Source organism: Zingiber officinale, chromosome 5A (genome assembly GCF_018446385.1).
Source record: "Zingiber officinale cultivar Zhangliang chromosome 5A, Zo_v1.1, whole genome shotgun sequence".
In the NCBI taxonomy this organism is placed as follows: domain Eukaryota; kingdom Viridiplantae; phylum Streptophyta; class Magnoliopsida; order Zingiberales; family Zingiberaceae; genus Zingiber; species Zingiber officinale.
In genome coordinates, this window is record NC_055994.1 from 43,145,881 (window position 1) to 43,166,097 (window position 20,217).

General features: G+C 35.9%; 1 protein-coding gene across 1 annotated transcript; it reads right to left on the reverse strand.

The window, feature by feature from the left end:
* Nucleotides 1-12,148: 12,148 nt before the first annotated feature.
* LOC121982788 lies at nucleotides 12,149-12,600 on the reverse strand. The gene has a single exon (XM_042535855.1). It carries the CDS (start codon nucleotides 12,564-12,566, stop codon nucleotides 12,354-12,356), a length of 213 nt encoding a protein of 70 aa, XP_042391789.1. The 5' UTR covers nucleotides 12,567-12,600; the 3' UTR covers nucleotides 12,149-12,353.
* Between the last annotated feature and the right edge of the window lie 7,617 nt (nucleotides 12,601-20,217).

Below are 20,217 nucleotides of genomic sequence, written 5' to 3' on the forward strand. Positions count from 1 at the left end.
CGGTCTACCAGGGCCAAGACCTCGGAATTGGACACCTGGATTTGTTTAACGACAAGCTCTTGGATGTCGGGTACTAGCCTCTTCTTAAAAGTAAAATATTTATAATCTTAATTACTTCTTCTTTTAATGCCTTGGCATTTTAATAGGCACCTTGTGTGCCAAAATCCCTAAAGTCTTGACTTTTGGGATCTACTTAAGGCCTCGGCCTTTTCTTTCTTTTCTTAATCTTTCTTATACTTTTCTTGAACTCTTAAAAAGAACATAGGTATGCTACAGCAGAATTAAATCAAAGGAAAGAAAATCTGACTTCTATAAGCATGCTATATCAGAGGCAAATCAAAAGAAAGCATATCTAACTTCTTCAAACATGCTACAACAGGTTTAATACAAAGGAAAACAATTCTGAAAATCCTGAAACAAACAACATATATATAACTGCTCAGGTTGATCTAATAGCACAGGAAAACTAGAAAGTATACTCATGCATATCTCGTGGCAAAGGAAACTGAGCATGCTCAACACATAGCAAACAAAACTAGGAATTAAATCAATACTGCTCATGCTATAATTAATAACAAATAAAAACTAAAGAAACTGCTCATGTATATCTAGTAGTAAAGAGAACTACACATGCTTAACTAACAACAAATAGGAAGGTCTAAACAACATGCTAGAATAAATCAAAAATCTGCAAAGCAAGCTCTGAAGCCAGTATAGGATTAATGGGCTGTTCGTGCCACTACATAGTACAAAAGGGTCTAAACAGATGCTAAATATATACATATATAGGGCTGTTCATGCCCACTAACTAGCACCAAAAACTATGACTGAAACTTAGCTAACTTGTTGAAGGAAAACTAAATTAACTAACCTGCTGCATGTGTAACAAAAGGAATAAAACTTGCAGAATTGAAACAAAAGGAATCAAGCTTGCTTAATTGCAACCTAAGAAAATCAACTTGCTTGCTATCAGAAGCCTAACTATTTGCCAAACCCAATGGAACCCCTTCTCATCTTCCCACAAGAACATCACGGCAGGGAACCAAAGGAGGTGAATGCTGTGCTAAACAGATTTTTACAGCATAAATCCGAAATCTGTAGAAACCAAAACGTGGAAGCAAAACATGGAAGAGATCATCAGCAAGCAAAACCCTTCTCTTCCATGTTTATCTATTTCATTCGTTAAACTAGAACAGATCTAAACCATTCAAATCCCTTCTCTTCTTTCTTTAGGGTTCACGGCAGCAAGCAAAACCGAGAAGCTTCACGGCAAAATCGAACAAACAAGGAAATATCGAAACGAAGTCGGAATTCCTCTTACCACAGGTGAGTAGCAACTTACCTTAGGCTTTTCTTGGACTTACAGCCGGAGAAGAAAGCTTCCAATGCTTCTAGGGCTTGCGGAGGATCTCGCAAACTCGCCCTCTTCCTCGTGCCTACTGTTCCTTCTTGACGAGAGGAGCTCGAATCCAAGAAGAGCTCATGGAGAAGTCCCCTTTGGCCGGCCGCCGAAGAGAAAACCTTAATCTCTTCTCGGCTTCGTTTTCGCCCGATCCCGCCGTCGCACACGCAGAAGGGGAAGAGTGAAACGGGATTTTAGGTCACCGGAATTAACACGTAAGTTCTCTTTTTTTATAATCTCCATATTCTGTTAACTTGTTAAATAAATTTTCTTACCTTTTCTAAACAAAACTGACGACTGGTTCGCTTGGTGGGCTGCGTTCTGCTTAAAGCCCAACTCGTGGGTTCAAATCCCAGCTGCAACCATTTTATTTCCTATTATTTTACTGTTCCTAACTTATGTTTAAATGGAATTCTTCTCCTTCTTTAATAAGAAACGATCGCTGGATCAATTGGTTGGCTGCGTTCGGCTTAAGGCACAGCTCGTGGGTTCGAATCCCGGTTGCAACTTATTTTCTTTCTATTATTTCTCGCTATTAACTTCTATTACTTAAATAAAATTCTTCCTTTATTAAATCAAATAATAACTACTAGCCCAGTTGGTTAGTTGGGTTTTGCTTAAGGCTCGGTTTGCAGGTTCGAAACTTGGCTGCAACCATTTTCTGCCCATTAATTCTTGTTATTAACTTCTACTCATTAAATAAAATTCTCCCTTTATATGATTAATTAATAACTACTATCCCAGTTGGTTAGCCGGGTTTTGCCCAGGTCAGGGGTTGCCGGTTCAAACCTCAGCTTGGACATTTTTTTATCGAAACTTCTTTCGTTTAGTAAAAATACCAAACGACCTCCAAAAATTGCATAAAAATATTCTATAAATTCCTAAAAATCTCTAGAATTTTTCTAAAACATTTCTAGATTTTAATAAGGTCTTTTAGGACTCCAAATCATGAAATTTGGGGTGTTACAATTCTCCCTACCTTATAAAAAGTTCGTCCTCGAACTTAGAATAATTCTGGACATTTCTATCTCCTCATGCTCCTAAGTAACTTCCTCATGCTTCTGGTTCTAAATGACTTCTACTAATGATACTCTTTTGTTCCTTAGTCTCTTAGCTTCTCGGTCTTATATTATTCGTATCGCATCGTATCCATTAGTGGTCCTTCTAGTTCCAATTACTTAACTGGGCTTCTGACTCCCCACTGTCTTGTCCTCTATCTTAACATCTAGTTATGCCAAGAATAATACCTAATATCTTCTCTATCCTTTCTAAACATACTTATGTATATATGAATATACGAGAAACAAAACTAAAATTGTCTCTATTCTTTCTAAGCATATGTATCAAAACATAGAAAATTAAAACATGAATTTTCTTCTTTCCTAAGCACATATAAGCAGATACTCTATACTGCAAATAATAAAGAAAGCATAAAAGAAAATTAAATACTTTCTTACTTGAAGACGGCAAGGACGGTGCTGATGTGTGATGCTGGAGAATGAGAACTGCTCTGATACCAACTGTAACGTCCACCCTTCTTACTACTACTACTCTCTAAGGATGACCGTTACTTAACTACTAACTCTACTTACCCGGTATGATTAAAAATCACATGGAAATCCTACCGAAAAATTTCGGCAGAGTATCCCCTGTACCGGTGACCAAATCAACAATACAAACAAACTATACTCAGCCACAGGCGGCTGGAACATATATTTTCACAACCAAAAGGAATAACATCACCACGCAGTTTAATGAAATCCAAGCATGCAAGTAATAAATAGTGGAAACAAAATAAAAACATACAGTTAACTAACAGCGGAAGACTAAATGACTCATCTAATACATTTTTAATAAATTCTTGAACTAAGTCCCAAGGCTTCCATAGTCCTGGCATCACACATCCCTCGAACACCTCCTTGTCGCCTTCTTTTCTATATCTTTTTCTTTCCTATATCTGCAGTAAAAGGAAGTGTAGTCTATAAGCAAAATTTGCTTAGTAAGCGCTATCTAACTCACAAAAACTCGATATGCATGTATATAAATAAAAACATGCTAAAACTGAATGCTAACATGTAAAGCTACTCATGCTCATAAATAGCAAATAACAGTAAGCTAACTCATGCTCTTCTAATAGTAAAGAAATATACTGAAAGGCTAAACATGTAAGACAAGTCTATACTATCATGCTAGCATAAAGAATTTAACTTACTGAATTCTAAACACTTTCTGATTCTTATTAAACTCACTTAAAAAAACTTATTCTTTTATTTCACTTATTTAAAACTTATTCTTTAATACTTGTAAACTTTTGTAAACACATTGTTTTATTAGTTCAAAATCTTATACTTATAATACTTCAAAATAATAATCAACTTCTTCTTGGGCCCAGGCGTAGTACCATCTTATGCGCGTTCCCTAATAGGTTGGGGTAGCGAGCCACCAATCCTAAAAGAGCAGACCTCGGTCTACCAGGGCCAAGACCTCGGAATTGGACACCTGGATTTGTTTAACGACAAGCTCTTGGATGTCGGGTACTAGCCTCTTCTTAAAAGTAAAATATTTATAATCTTAATTACTTCTTCTTTTAATGCCTTGGCATTTTAATAGGCACCTTGTGTGCCAAAATCCCTAAAGTCTTGACTTTTGGGATCTACTTAAGGTCTCGGCCTTTTCTTTCTTTTCTTAATCTTTCTTATACTTTTCTTGAACTCTTAAAAAGAACATAGGTATGCTACAGCAGAATTAAATCAAAGGAAAGAAAATCTGACTTCTATAAGCATGCTATATCAGAGGCAAATCAAAAGAAAGCATATCTAACTTCTTCAAACATGCTACAACAGGTTTAATACAAAGGAAAACAATTCTGAAAATCCTGAAACAAACAACATATATATAACTGCTCAGGTTGATCTAATAGCACAGGAAAACTAGAAAGTATACTCATGCATATCTCGTGGCAAAGGAAACTGAGCATGCTCAACACATAGCAAACAAAACTAGGAATTAAATCAATACTGCTCATGCTATAATTAATAACAAATAAAAACTAAAGAAACTGCTCATGTATATCTAGTAGTAAAGAGAACTACACATGCTTAACTAACAACAAATAGGAAGGTCTAAACAACATGCTAGAATAAATCAAAAATCTGCAAAGCAAGCTCTGAAGCCAGTATAGGATTAATGGGCTGTTCGTGCCACTACATAGTACAAAAGGGTCTAAACAGATGCTAAATATATACATATATAGGGCTGTTCATGCCCACTAACTAGCACCAAAAACTATGACTGAAACTTAGCTAACTTGTTGAAGGAAAACTAAATTAACTAACCTGTCGCATGTGTAACAAAAGGAATAAAACTTGCAGAATTGAAACAAAAGGAATCAAGCTTGCTTAATTGCAACCTAAGAAAATCAACTTGCTTGCTATCAGAAGCCTAACTATTTGCCAAACCCAATGGAACCCCTTCTCATCTTCCCACAAGAACATCACGGCAGGGAACCAAAGGAGGTGAATGCTGTGCTAAACAGATTTTTACAGAATAAATCCGAAATCTGTAGAAACCAAAACGTGGAAGCAAAACATGGAAGAGATCATCAGCAAGCAAAACCCTTCTCTTCCATGTTTATCTATTTCATTCATTAAACTAGAACAGATCTAAACCATTCAAATCCCTTCTCTTCTTTCTTTAGGGTTCACGGCAGCAAGCAAAACCGAGAAGCTTCACGGCAAAATCGAACAAACAAGGAAATATCGAAACGAAGTCGGAATTCCTCTTACCACAGGTGAGTAGCAACTTACCTTAGGCTTTTCTTGGACTTACAGCCGGAGAAGAAAGCTTCCAATGCTTCTAGGGCTTGCGGAGGATCTCGCAAACTCGCCCTCTTCCTCGTGCCTACTGTTCCTTCTTGACGAGAGGAGCTCGAATCCAAGAAGAGCTCGTGGAGAAGTCCCCTTTGGCCGGCCGCCGAAGAGAAAACCTTAATCTCTTCTCGGCTTCGTTTTCGCCCGATCCCGCCGTCGCACACGCAGAAGGGGAAGAGTGAAACGGGATTTTAGGTCACCGGAATTAACACGTAAGTTCTCTTTTTTTATAATCTCCATATTCTGTTAACTTGTTAAATAAATTTTCTTACCTTTTCTAAACAAAACTGACGACTGGTTCGCTTGGTGGGCTGCGTTCTGCTTAAAGCCCAACTCGTGGGTTCAAATCCCAGCTGCAACCATTTTATTTCCTATTATTTTACTGTTCCTAACTTATGCTTAAATGGAATTCTTCTCCTTCTTTAATAAGAAACGATCGCTGGATCAGTTGGTTGGCTGCGTTCGGCTTAAGGCGCAGCTCGTGGGTTCGAATCCCGGTTGCAACTTATTTTCTTTCTATTATTTCTCGCTATTAACTTCTATTACTTAAATAAAATTCTTCCTTTATTAAATCACATAATAACTACTAGCCCAGTTGGTTAGCTGGGTTTTGCTTAAGGCTCGGTTTGCAGGTTCGAAACTTGGCTGCAACCATTTTTTGCCTATTAATTCTTCTTATTAACTTCTACTCATTAAATAAAATTCTCCCTTTATATGATTAATTAATAACTACTATCCCAGTTGGTTAGCCGGGTTTTGCCCAGGTCAGGGGTTGCCGGTTCAAACCTCAGCTTGGACATTTTTTTGACGAAACTTCTTTCGTTTAGTAAAAATACCAAACGACCTCCAAAAATTGCATAAAAATATTCTATAAATTCCTAAAAATCTCTAGAATTTTTCTAAAACATTTCTAGATTTTAATAAGGTCTTTTAGGACTCCAAATCATGAAATTTGGGGTGTTACAATTCTCCCTACCTTATAAAAAGTTCGTCCTCGAACTTAGAATAATTTTGGACATTTCTATCTCCTCATGCTCCTAAGTAACTTCCTCATGCTTCTGGTTCTAAATGACTTCTACTAATGATTCTCTTTTGTTCCTTAGTCTCTTAGCTTCTCGGTCTTATATTATTCGTATCGCATCGTATCCATTAGTGGTCCTTCTAGTTCCAATTACTTAACTGGGCTTCTGACTCCCCACTATCTTGTCCTCTATCTTAACATCTAGTTATGCCAAGAATAATACCTAATATCTTCTCTATCCTTTCTAAACATACTTATGTATATATGAATATACGAGAAACAAAACTAAAATTGTCTCTATTCTTTCTAAGCATATGTATCAAAACATAGAAAATTAAAACATGAATTTTCTTCTTTCCTAAGCACATATAAGCAGATACTCTATACTGCAAATAATAAAGAAAGCATAAAAGAAAATTAAATACTTTCTTACTTGAAGACGGCAAGGATGATGTGTGATGCTGGAGAATGAGAACTGCTCTGATACCAACGGTAACGTCCACCCTTCTTACTACTACTACTCTCTAAGGATGACCGTTACTTAACTACTAACTCTACTTACCCGGTATGATTAAAAATCACATGGAAATCCTACCGAAAAATTTCGGCAGAGTATCCCCTGTACCGGTGACCAAATCAACAATACAAACAAACTATACTCAGCCACAGGCGGCTGGAACATATATTTTCACAACCAAAAGGAATAACATCACCACGCAGTTTAATGAAATCCAAGCATGCAAGTAATAAATAGCGGAAACAAAATAAAAACATACAGTTAACTAACAGCGGAAGACTAAATGACTCATCTAATACATTTTTAATAAATTCTTGAACTAAGTCCCAAGGCTTCCATAGTCCTGGCATCACACATCCCTCGAACACCTCCTTGTCGCCTTCCTTTCTATATCTTTTCCTTTCCTATATCTGCAGTAAGAGGAAGTGTAGTCTATAAGCAAAATTTGCTTAGTAAGCGCTATCTAACTCACAAAAACTCGATATGCATGTATATAAATAAAAACATGCTAAAACTGAATGCTAACATGTAAAGCTACTCATGCTCATAAATAGCAAATAACAGTAAGCTAACTCATGCTCTTCTAATAGTAAAGAAATATACTGAAAGGCTAAACATGTAAGACAAGTCTATACTATCATGCTAGCATAAAGAATTTAACTTACTGAATTCTAAACACTTTCTGATTCTTATTAAACTCACTTAAAAAAACTTATTCTTTTATTTCACTTATTTAAAACTTATTCTTTAATACTTGTAAACTTTTGTAAACACATTGTTTTATTAGTTCAAAATCTTATACTTATAATACTTCAAAATAATAATCAACTTCTTCTTGGGCCCAGGCGTAGTACCATCTTATGCGCGTTCCCTAATAGGTTGGGGTAGCGAGCCACCAATCCTAAAAGAGCAGACCTCGGTCTACCCAAGACCTCGGAATTGGACACCTGGATTTGTTTAACGACAAGCTCTTGGATGTCGGGTACTAGCCTCTTCTTAAAAGTAAAATATTTATAATCTTAATTACTTCTTCTTTTAATGCCTTGGCATTTTAATAGGCACCTTGTGTGCCAAAATCCCTAAAGTCTTGACTTTTGGGATCTACTTAAGGTCTCGGCCTTTTCTTTCTTTTCTTAATCTTTCTTATACTTTTCTTGAACTCTTAAAAAGAACATAGGTATGCTACAGCAGAATTAAATCAAAGGAAAGAAAATCTGACTTCTATAAGCATGCTATATCAGAGGCAAATCAAAAGAAAGCATATCTAACTTCTTCAAACATGCTACAACAGGTTTAATACAAAGGAAAACAATTCTGAAAATCCTGAAACAAACAACATATATATAACTGCTCAGGTTGATCTAATAGCACAGGAAAACTAGAAAGTATACTCATGCATATCTCGTGGCAAAGGAAACTGAGCATGCTCAACACATAGCAAACAAAACTAGGAATTAAATCAATACTGCTCATGCTATAATTAATAACAAATAAAAACTAAAGAAACTGCTCATGTATATCTAGTAGTAAAGAGAACTACACATGCTTAACTAACAACAAATAGGAAGGTCTAAACAACATGCTAGAATAAATCAAAAATCTGCAAAGCAAGCTCTGAAGCCAGTATAGGATTAATGGGCTGTTCGTGCCACTACATAGTACAAAAGGGTCTAAACAGATGCTAAATATATACATATATAGGGCTGTTCATGCCCACTAACTAGCACCAAAAACTATGACTGAAACTTAGCTAACTTGTTGAAGGAAAACTAAATTAACTAACCTGCTGCATGTGTAACAAAAGGAATAAAACTTGCAGAATTGAAACAAAAGGAATCAAGCTTGCTTAATTGCAACCTAAGAAAATCAACTTGCTTGCTATCAGAAGCCTAACTATTTGCCAAACCCAATGGAACCCCTTCTCATCTTCCCACAAGAACATCACGGCAGGGAACCAAAGGAGGTGAATGCTGTGCTAAACAGATTTTTACAGCATAAATCCGAAATCTGTAGAAACCAAAACGTGGAAGCAAAACATGGAAGAGATCATCAACAAGCAAAACCCTTCTCTTCCATGTTTATCTATTTCATTCGTTAAACTAGAACAGATCTAAACCATTCAAATCCCTTCTCTTCTTTCTTTAGGGTTCACGGCAGCAAGCAAAACCGAGAAGCTTCACGGCAAAATCGAACAAACAAGGAAATATCGAAACGAAGTCGGAATTCCTCTTACCACAGGTGAGTAGCAACTTACCTTAGGCTTTTCTTGGACTTACAGCCGGAGAAGAAAGCTTCCAATGCTTCTAGGGCTTGCGGAGGATCTCGCAAACTCGCCCTCTTCCTCGTGCCTACTGTTCCTTCTTGACGAGAGGAGCTCGAATCCAAGAAGAGCTCGTGGAGAAGTCCCCTTTGGCCGGCCGCCGAAGAGAAAACCTTAATCTCTTCTCGGCTTCGTTTTCGCCCGATCCCACCGTCGCACACGCAGAAGGGGAAGAGTGAAACGGGATTTTAGGTCACCGGAATTAACACGTAAGTTCTCTTTTTTTATAATCTCCATATTCTGTTAACTTGTTAAATAAATTTTCTTACCTTTTCTAAACAAAACTGACGACTGGTTCACTTGGTGGGCTGCATTCTGCTTAAAGTCAAACTCGTGGGTTCAAATCCCAGCTGCAACCATTTTATTTCCTATTATTTTACTGTTCCTAACTTATGGTTAAATGGAATTCTTCTCCTTCTTTAATAAGAAACGATCGCTGGATCAGTTGGTTGGCTGCGTTTGGCTTAAGGCGCAGCTCGTGGGTTCGAATCCCGGTTGCAACTTATTTTCTTTCTATTATTTCTCGCTATTAACTTCTATTACTTAAGTAAAATTCTTCCTTTATTTTATCAAATAATAACTGCTAGCCCAGTTGGTTAGCTGGGTTTTGCTTAAGGCTCGGTTTGCAGGTTCGAAACTTGGCTGCAACCATTTTTTGCCCATTAATTCTTCTTATTAACTTCTACTCATTAAATAAAATTCTCCCTTTACATTATTAATTAATAACTACTATCCCAGTTGGTTAGACGGGTTTTGCCCAGGTCAGGGGTTGCCGGTTCAAACCTCAGCTTGGACATTTTTTTTGTCTAAACTTCTTTCGTTTAGTAAAAATACCAAACGACCTCCAAAAATTGCATAAAAATATTCTATAAATTCCTAAAAATCTCTAGAATTTTTCTAAAACATTTCTAGATTTTAATAAGGTCTTTTAGGACTCCAAATCATGAAATTTGGGGTGTTACAAACCTATAGTTATGCAATGTGTGATGAGTGTTGTAGATGGGATAATTACGTGTTACGGAAAGTTAAATTTGTTGTAGTGTGAAAGCTAGTAGGGAAGAAAAATTTGAACAACAACAAAAGAAAATTTTGAAAACAACAAAAGAAAAATAAACATTAAGCTACAAGAATATTAATAAACCATACACTTGGAAGCTAGATCCAATCTAACTACTACGGGAGCAAAATGTGAGGGCATTCATCCCAAGTGGTTTAGTATTGTCTGCCCTATGGTAAGTTATAGGCAAGTAAATCATAAGAGATATTTTATCCTAGCACCACGTCCATTTATATGGAGAAGGTATGGCACCCAACGAGATATTTTATACCTATTGAGAATTGATCACATGAAAATATTAACTACACCAACTCATGGAGTAATCGAACTACTACAAACATAAAGGACATTGTTGATCAAATTCTATCCAATACTAAAATACAAACTTTTGCCATCTCCACTTTGCTAGGTACTTCTTTATGATTGTTTGATTTAGCTTATACAATCATATGACATCTAAGCCTTCTCATTTTTCATCAAAGTCATCAATAACCAACTATTTTTCCAATCCAAAGTATTGATAGTCTGTTCATGTCAATTAACCATATTAGTTAAATAAAATTTCATAATTTTCCATTCATGATGTTTATCGTGTTCCTAAACTTTCCATGAACTTAATCTTCATAGGATAATTATGTGATCTTAGTAATGGTTTAACTATTACTAATTTTGGATTTGTTGTACTGGATTCATTCATCAAATGTAAGATTGGAATAAGGCATAAAGTTGGTCATTCAAGTTTAATTCACTGCATCTTTCATCATCAAATTCTTTTCCTGGATAAAATCATCTGCATCATTCATCATCAAATTCTTTTGCTGGAGTAAAATCATCTAGTTCATTTCTAATAGGCCTTTGATCCTTACACGATCATCTTATGATGTATGCGTCCAAAAGAAGAAGCACCCTCGGGTAGGGTCGAGTTGGCTAGTACAGGACAGAGTTGCTATCATAAGGTAAGGGTTTGAATCTCGCACTGACCAATTATAACTTTTCGATTTATTTCTTCAAAGGAACTGGGATGATAGATTTCACCTTTTTACTTCCATGCATCCACAAGAAGCTTTTTGATATTTATTTCCGTGTATACATTGCCACCATAACAAGCAATCTACCTTATGATCTAATGAAAGCAACTTATTGCCTTTGAACCTTATAAATTTGTTTATTCTAATATTTGGGGAATTTCATCTATTCCATCTACAAATTTTATTTGTTATTAACTTCTGTTGATTCACTTCGATTTAGTTAATGCTTCAAAAAAATGGCTAAATATTGATCCCTAATATTCAATATATAATAGATAATTTTTTTAAAAAAAATATCAAAATACTTAGGTTTGTAAATAACAACAAATAAAACTTGGAATTAATTTTGCCACATTATTTTTGTCCCTATACATCTTAACAAAATATAGTAGAAAAACAGTTAACATATTTTTGACACTATCAAATCTCTACTAGTCTCTTTCTCTATTCCTTATAAATTTTAAGGATAAACTACCTTAATTGTTGTCTACCTTATCATTTTTTCCCCTTTGTCACTTCACATAATGGTCATGAACTTTACTCTTGCCTATGTTTTTTTTTTTCTTAAGATATGGTAGCGAGAAGAGAAAAGGATATCGATGCTAAAATACTATTAACAAAGGATAGCAACGCTAAAATACCGTCAACAAACAACTTTGCATTTCAACACATGTTATATTTCTGGAAACCCCATATTTATTAGCATTTACCAATTCATTAAAGAACGCACAACCTCCATATAACCTAAATTTTTTGTCAAAATTATTCCTAGCCTGGCCTATCAATGCAAAAAATATTAATTAACATTCGAACACTATGGAGACTACCTTATCTAATGATGATATTGTTGAGGAAAATGAATCTTCTCGACCAAATATTAACTTTAACTTAATATGACCATAGGAGGTGAGTACTAAAAAATTAATTGGAACCATTTGAAACCAATCCACATATTAACTTTAACCGAATTCAAGCGCAGACAGTAATTATTTTTGTCATGATAAAGACTTTAAAACTCGAACAAGGTAATAATAAACTCCAACACAAGCAAGGAAGCTAATAACAAGAAAGCAAGACCCGGCAGTAACCATGCCGTCCATTTGCTCCCAACATCCGGCCATGATACTAAAGAAAAGTGATCAGCCTCCAATGTACATATGAACATGAACGGCAAGGAGGAATATGGAAATGAGGCCAAAGTAGATTATGGAGTGGACGAGAATGGAGACGCCACTTGTTTGAAAGTTGCTGAACTCGATGATCCGGGCCTTTCCAGGGACTTGAAACAGGAGGCCCGGTGAGAGGAGGATGAACAATATCACTGCCATGAACACTGGCCCCCAATCAGCCATGCCTCTACCTTGATGCTCTACGTAGTGCTCTGAATCTTTTTTTATATGGGAATTGAGGCTGATGTAGCTGAAGAGGGAGGTAAAGAAGGCGAGATCCAAAACCCATGCTAATAGGTCACCCCTCGCTCACGCCATCATCTTAATTGCTGTTTACTGGCCCTTTAGTGCTGCTTTTGTTTCCTACGTACCTTTGTTCTATTAGCTCGCCACAAGCAGGTGTTTGTTTCCTTCGCTTGGTAGCCATTTTGGTGCTCCTTTTTTTTTTTTTTTTTCTTTTGGGGGTTTCTTTTTTCCTCATTTGTTCGGCATTGCTATTATTTTTTGATGCATTTTTTTATCTACAAGGAACACTTACGATATAAAATGCTACTACGGAGTTGTGAATGTTGCCAATGGGGATGTTGTACCCCTTTTCCGTCGTTGTAGATGCGTGTAAGTTGTAACTTTCAAAAAGTAAGGAGATTAATGTGAATGGTAACGTACTAAACTAAGATGAACAGCCTCCATGCGAACCACATTAGTATTTGCATGGGTCGGCTTTCATGTAATCATGCGAGCCAAACCGTTACGATGAGGGGTGAGCAGTCAATTCGTCAAATCGACCAACTCATTTATACCGATCCGAATCGAACCGAAAAAAAAATCCGCCAGTTATAGGGCTGGATGTAGAGTCCTGATATTACATTATCCGATCTAGTAGGGCTGGATAGTTTTTTATCCCAATAATCGAACCAACCCAATCCGCGATCACCCCTACTTGTAACAATTATTGTCGATAATTTGCTACACGTTATAGTAACTACTGCGGATAAGCTGCTACACGTTGTAATAACTACTACCGATAAGTTGCTACACGTTGTAGCAGCTATTGGCGATTAGCTACTACAACGTGTAATGAGTAATGTCTATTATCATTTTAAAATATTTTATTTTTATTGTTTATATTTATATTTTATATTTCATTGGATATAGGGTCGGATATCCAAATAACTGACAACCCGTCGGATATCTGATACATAATAACCGCCGGATATAGGGTCAGATGTAAGTCCTAATATTATATTATCTGATCTACTAAGATCAGATAATTTTTTATCCTAATAATCGAATCAATCTGATTCGCGATCATCCTTAATTACGATTGTGCGTTGTTTAAATGGAACAAATTTGAAGTTTAGGAGTGCAACTGAGTAAAACAAAATGGAAAATGATTCAATTGAGTAATTTTATTCCATTATTTAGTTTTTTTACTTGTACTTGATGGTATAATCGGTCTCAGAATTCTGATTTTTTACAAGAATATATGTTTAATGGGAATATGCATGGTCAAAGTTGGGCAAGTAAGTTGGTCAAGGTCGACCAAGTTGGTAATAGAGTCCAAGCAATTCAAGATTGATTAAATACCTAGAAGTGAATGATAAATTCAACGTATGTCAAAGTTAATCGGATACTTGACAATTTAGGAAAAGTCTTGACAGATCAAGTCTAATCTATTCAAGTGAGAAATCCCAACGGATCAAAGTTGACCTAAACAAATAGAAAGTCCAATCGAGTCAATGTTGACAGGATCACTACCAAAAGGGAAAGATCAGACATGTCAATGATAACCGGATGTCTAGAAAGGGAAAAACCTAATCAATTCAAGAGTGATTGGATTTTGGCAAGGGAAAAAGATGATGAGTGTAGGTTATATGTGTTTCTAGATTCTATTTGATGCACAATCACATGAATTTCCTACGTATAACTTACGTTATTTCACCATTTTCCATTATTTATTGGTGACATAATTATTCTTGTTTGTTCGGAGATCTATTTTTTCTTGGTTTGCACTTTCAGGGCATGACTAAGAGCTTAAATGGATAGAATAATCTATCGAAGTGGCTTCGGACAAGAAGAAAGATAGAACACTTGAGCTCACTACTTTGAGGCACGATTCGTGTCTATGAGACACAGCTGTGTCGTGTATCTTGTGTCTAGAGAACATGTTGGAGCCACTGCTTTGAGGCATGACCCGTGTCTACAGGCATGGTCTTGCCATGCATCTGTATCCAAGGAACACATTACTGTGTCGTTCCCTTGTGGCACGGTCGTGCCATGCCCTAGTGGCACGGTCATGTCGTGCCCGTACAACATGGGTCATGTGATGGGTCGTGCCTAGCACTATAAAAGGGGATTTTCTCCCCTTTATACTCATCTTTAGCTTGGGGCTTCTTCCCCATTCTTTGGGGAAGGGTTCTCCCCATTGGGGAAACCCTAAAAGCTTCATCTTCGTTGATCTGTCCAACTCTGGAGCAAGGATTGCATCCAAAAAGATTAGCGCTACATGGATAAGCCTTCTCTTCTCTTCTCTTTATGTTTTAAACTATCGATTGTTTTACTTCTTGTCTCTTAGTTATATTCCATTATTTATGGAGTAGATCCTCTAGATTTAGGATGTAGAAAGTAGTTACGATGTGATTATTGATGTTAATACCATGTATTTGGTAATTTTCTATTCCATGACATGTGAGTACCTTGTTCATGTTTGATTAAATGCTTGTGTGAATTTTAATTATGTATATGTGTTGTTTGATAAACATGTTGTATTGATTTGTCGCCATGTAGAGGAACGTTAGAGATCGTATGACCAGGGGGGCCTTCGTGATAAAGGGTATCCCTTTAACCGGGCATCTCGCGTGTTGCTTTGAAATGAAGGTCAATTCTCTACAAGGAATTGTTTATATGCTTAATGGGCTTCTCCTATCTAGTGTTAGAAGAGATCTGTGTAATCTAGAGACCTATGACCAAGGCATTCTCATGTGACAAGGGTTATCTCTTTAACTGGACTTTCTAAATTACCTTCTCTACTTCGGGCATTCGATACCCATGGGGAGAGACACTCTAGAGCATCTGCTCAAGAGGATCCACCGCTACATAGTAGGGAATCCCTACAAGTCATACACGTAGAGGATAGGAGATTACCAATACCAGGTGTATCAACTAGCATTGCAATGAAACTGAAGTCCTAGAGTTGCCTTACCAAACCAACTACACCCCTAGACATCTGCTCAATCTCTCCCTCTCTTCTCTTAATCTCTCTCTCTTCTTTCCTTCTCTCTCTCTTACTAGCATTCGTAATATGTCTTTTGATTGTCTAGATAACTCACCGTGTGAAGTTAATTTATGCTTAATCAATAGTCCTTGTGGATTTGATAATCTTTTATATTACTGATGATGTTTCTGTGCACTTGTGGATACATAACAAAAGACTATATAGGTTAAGGATAACTAGATGCTTGGCTAAGGTAAAATCCAATCAGGTCAAGGGTGACTGGATGTTTGGCAAAGAAAAAATCCTAAGGGAATGAACCCTATAGGTAGTGACAAGACTTAGAGGAGTGAACTATGAGTAAAGGGAAAACCCTAAGGGAGTGATAATCACCCATATGTTGTACTACGGATGACAATTTAAATTGTCGACCCCATCTACATTAATATAGCATAAGAAATGACTTGGAGTCTCTCACGAGTAATGTAACCGACGAATGGTAATCCTGGTATTCAGTTTGTTATTGCTTTATTTTTTTGATATTGTAATTGAGGGTTTGAACTTTTGGTTGCTAAGACTAATGAACGAAAGACATTACAATCTAATATAAACTACGATTCAATTGAATTAACGAAAGCATAACGTAAAACATTCCTAATCTAACCTAACCTACTTGCATCCAAATGAATAACGGAAACATAAAGCATGTAAACAAAATAAGATAAATTAAGCAAGAATTAATATGAATTGAAATGCATTATCTAAACTAACAAAAGTGTATGAGACATTAAAACAAACACATAGCATGCACCAACAAAACTAAGTTAAGCACTAGGCATTATGTCAAATTGGTTGATAGACTTCACATTAAGATAGATAATTAACGAAGTATAGGAATGTGAAAGAAAATGGTCAATTTTGTTGAGATGCGTGATGCGCTATTTAAAAATTATTTTGAAAATAAGCAATAAAAGAATAATAATCTCCTAAATTATAACAACACACATCACACACAACCACAAGACATTCATGTTGGATCGAAAACGCTAGAGTGGGGGGGGGGGGGGGGTGAATAGCGCCTGTGGCTTTAACTTTCGTTTCAAAAAACTTTCAAGTAAATGCAATAGAAAAGTAAACAATGTAAACGCAAACACCAAGTATTTTTTTACTTGGTTCGAAGCCTGGGGCGACTCCTACTCCAAGACCCCCACGTAAGAATGCTTTCGATGGGGAATTACTAATCAATTCGGAATAGTACAAAGAATTACAATTGTAGCACAATAGCTTTTGAAATAAACAAAATACCGACAGCTCTTGTGAGGAATTCTTCTAGAAGGATCGTCGTCGGAGCTTTCGGGTATCGTGGAAGCGTTTTCTGAGCAGCTCGAAGAAGTGGAAGTTGTTCGTTGAGTTGTTGTGTAGCTTCTGATCAAGGCTCCTTATATAGGTAGTTCCGGGCACCTGGAACCCCTCCGGACGCTTAGACCATGTGGCTCAGCCACTCCGCGCGCGCCACGTCAGCTTCTCGATAACCTTTGGATTCCGGGGTCCGGACCTCGAGCGCCCAGATCCCTTCCGGGCGGGACCCAGGCACCCGAACCTACTTTCTCTAGCAATTTTATTTTCTGCAAAATAAAGTTAGTCCAGGCATAAAACGGTATATAATATAAGAAATGGGATAGTCTTCGACTGTCCGGTTCTGACTTTGAGTTTCGTAGAAACTCTAGGTCGAACCGACACTTAATGTTCCCTCATCGGGGAACGCGTCCTCACCTAATTTTCTCAGGAGAGTGTACCTATTGCTAGTTGTTCCTCCAGACCAACTGGACTTTTGCTCGGCTCTCAAGACTTCCGGTCTTCATGATGGACGTCCGCTCCATGACCCGTCCAGACTTTCACCTGGTTCCCAACACCAGGATTTCAACCTAGAACCCCCGACTCTAGGATTTTCACTCGAAGCCTTCAACCCCCCAAGATTTTCCACCTAGGGTTAACACCCCCTAGGACCTAGGGTTACTGCCCCCTAGGGTTTTCCCTTTACCTAACCGTAGCTAGGACTTTTCTTCACCTAGGGTTACCACCCCCTAGGACCTAGGGTTACCACCCACTAGGGTTTTCCACCTGTCTAACCGCAGTTAGGCCTTTTGCCTTAGTACATTTAAGACTTTCCTGCAAAGCTCATTCAAATATATCAGATAACAAGATAACTTAACTTTGAATCCTTTGACATAATCAAAACATAGTTTCGATCGTTGAATGCTTCCCGCACCAACAATCTCTCCCTTTTTGATTATGGCAACACAGTTCAAAGTTAAGTAAAAAACAGTAATATAAATAATTTTAAGCATAAGTATTAATGCAATAAAAACAATTTCTCAAAATAAATTTCCTTATACTCCCCCTTACTTAACTTTGACTTTCCTCTCTCCCTTGACATTAATCAAAAAGAATGGAAGTAGGGAGAAGATTGTTTAAAAAATAGTAAAAATATTACTGTGTTTAACTCTAAGCTCTCCCTGAAGGGTAGTTTCCTTAAACATTGTCAAGGACCTAGCTATTGAAAAGAGAGTTAGCTTGAATTTAGCTTTAAAATGATTGTGTTGAGAAAATATTTTGCTAAATAGATAATATTAGGAAATACTTTAACTAAGTTTAGTTTTAGTTTTCAAAATTACTTAGCTAAATCTTAGTTAAAAGCTTAGTTGAAAGGGAGTTAAATAAACACTAAGGTTTGAAAAAGGATTTTTTTTTTTTGTAAAAATAGTTAGCTTTTTCAACAAAAACATAGATAAACTTAAGTTTTGAAACTATCATAATTTTTTTTAAAAAAACTTAGCTAAACTTTGAAATGTTTTGTCAAGTACAAAGATTTCAAAATAAGGATTTTTTTTTTGCATTCCCCCTTAATTAATGCCAAATAAATTCTTAGGGTCCTAATGTCCAAGCATATAAATTAAAAATAATAATAGTTATTTTATATTCTCCTAATTTTCCATCTCACCCATTTTAGGTTATCAAGCATGTTCAACTTATAAGTGAGTGTGAGATGGAATTATCTTTATTTTAATTTTATAAATATTTAAAAAATATTGAGAATAAGAATATAAATTTAAATTTTCAATGAGTTTAAACTTCATATTTTAAAATATGTATAAACATTTAAATTTTTTAAGATTTTTACAATATATTAAAAATAAGTTTGAAAATGAAAATTTTGAGTTGAAAATTAGTTATCATGAAAATTAATCAAGATTTTTGAAAGTCTAATAATTACTAATTTGAAAATTTAATCTAATAATTAAGATTTTTTAATCTTTACTATGATTAAGATTTTGAAAATTAAATTACTTGAAAATAATTAACTTTTTTATAATGATTTGAAAGTAATTATCATTTTGAAAATATTTATGGAATATTTTAAAATTAATTATGATTTTAAAATTATAAAATTAAGTAAGATTTTGAAATTAATTATGATTTTAAAATTAATTATAAAATTGTAATTAAGATTAAAATTAATTTTTTGAAATTAATTAAGTTCATTGAATTGATTAACTATTTTAATTCTAGGTCCATCTCACCTTTTTTCTAAATTATCAATAAGAGAACCTTAATAATTTTGTGAGATGGTTAATTTTAATCTTTAATTTAAATTATAAGGATTGATTTACCTTTAAGTTAGACTCAAGTTTTAAAATAAGTTAATTAAATATTTATTCCGAAGATTGGCTTCTAGGTTGTGGTGAGGCACTAGGCCTTCTTGGGTATGAGATCATCCACCACTTCTAAACAAAGCCTTTCAAAGAAATTGAATATTTAATTTCCTTATTTTAACTCCTAGGTCTAACTAGTCGAGTGTAAATTACGCCTAGGTCCTTAACTATCCTAGTCTAAGCATGCATAGTAAAAAGTAGTAAAAGCAAGCATCAGACAATTCTATCTATTGATAAAGATGGTCTTTCTATTGGCTCCCTCTGGATATAGCCTCGATAGGGTCTATCAAGGTAATGGATTTGATCCTTGGGGACCCAATATAGTCTAAGTCCAACTTGATTAACCAAGTTTGACTTGGAGACCCATGCTTGGACTATGCTTCTAGTTGATCTATTTATAATTGACAAATACGATTTGAATTTTTGTTTACACTTAAATCCAAGTTCGGATCTATTGTAAATGGCTCTTTGTTTTCCAAGAATCAGATTAAGATTCTTGGAACACAACGTGAACCGTTCCAACGTGTCCTTAAGTTCTTTAACTTGAGTTTCAAATTAGAATTTGCTTCCTCAAGTTGTTGGACTTGAGTTGAACTTCCAATTTGAACTGGCTCAGTCAAAGGACTTGAGTTAGTCGCTTCCTTAAGGGTTGTTATCTCCTATTGAAGTGACTTGACCCAGACATTAGATTTAGCCAATTTCTTTATTAAGTAAGAAACTAAATTTTCTAAATTATCTACATTAGTGCCAAAAATTAGAGAACTTAAAGTGGGGTTAGACCCTTCGAAAATGCATACGGATCTGTGGCTTCGCTCGGACTTGGTTTCTGATTTGCTCTCGATTTCTGAATCAGACACGGTTTCTGATTCGCTCTCGATTTTTGATTCACTCTCAGTTTCTGAATTGGACT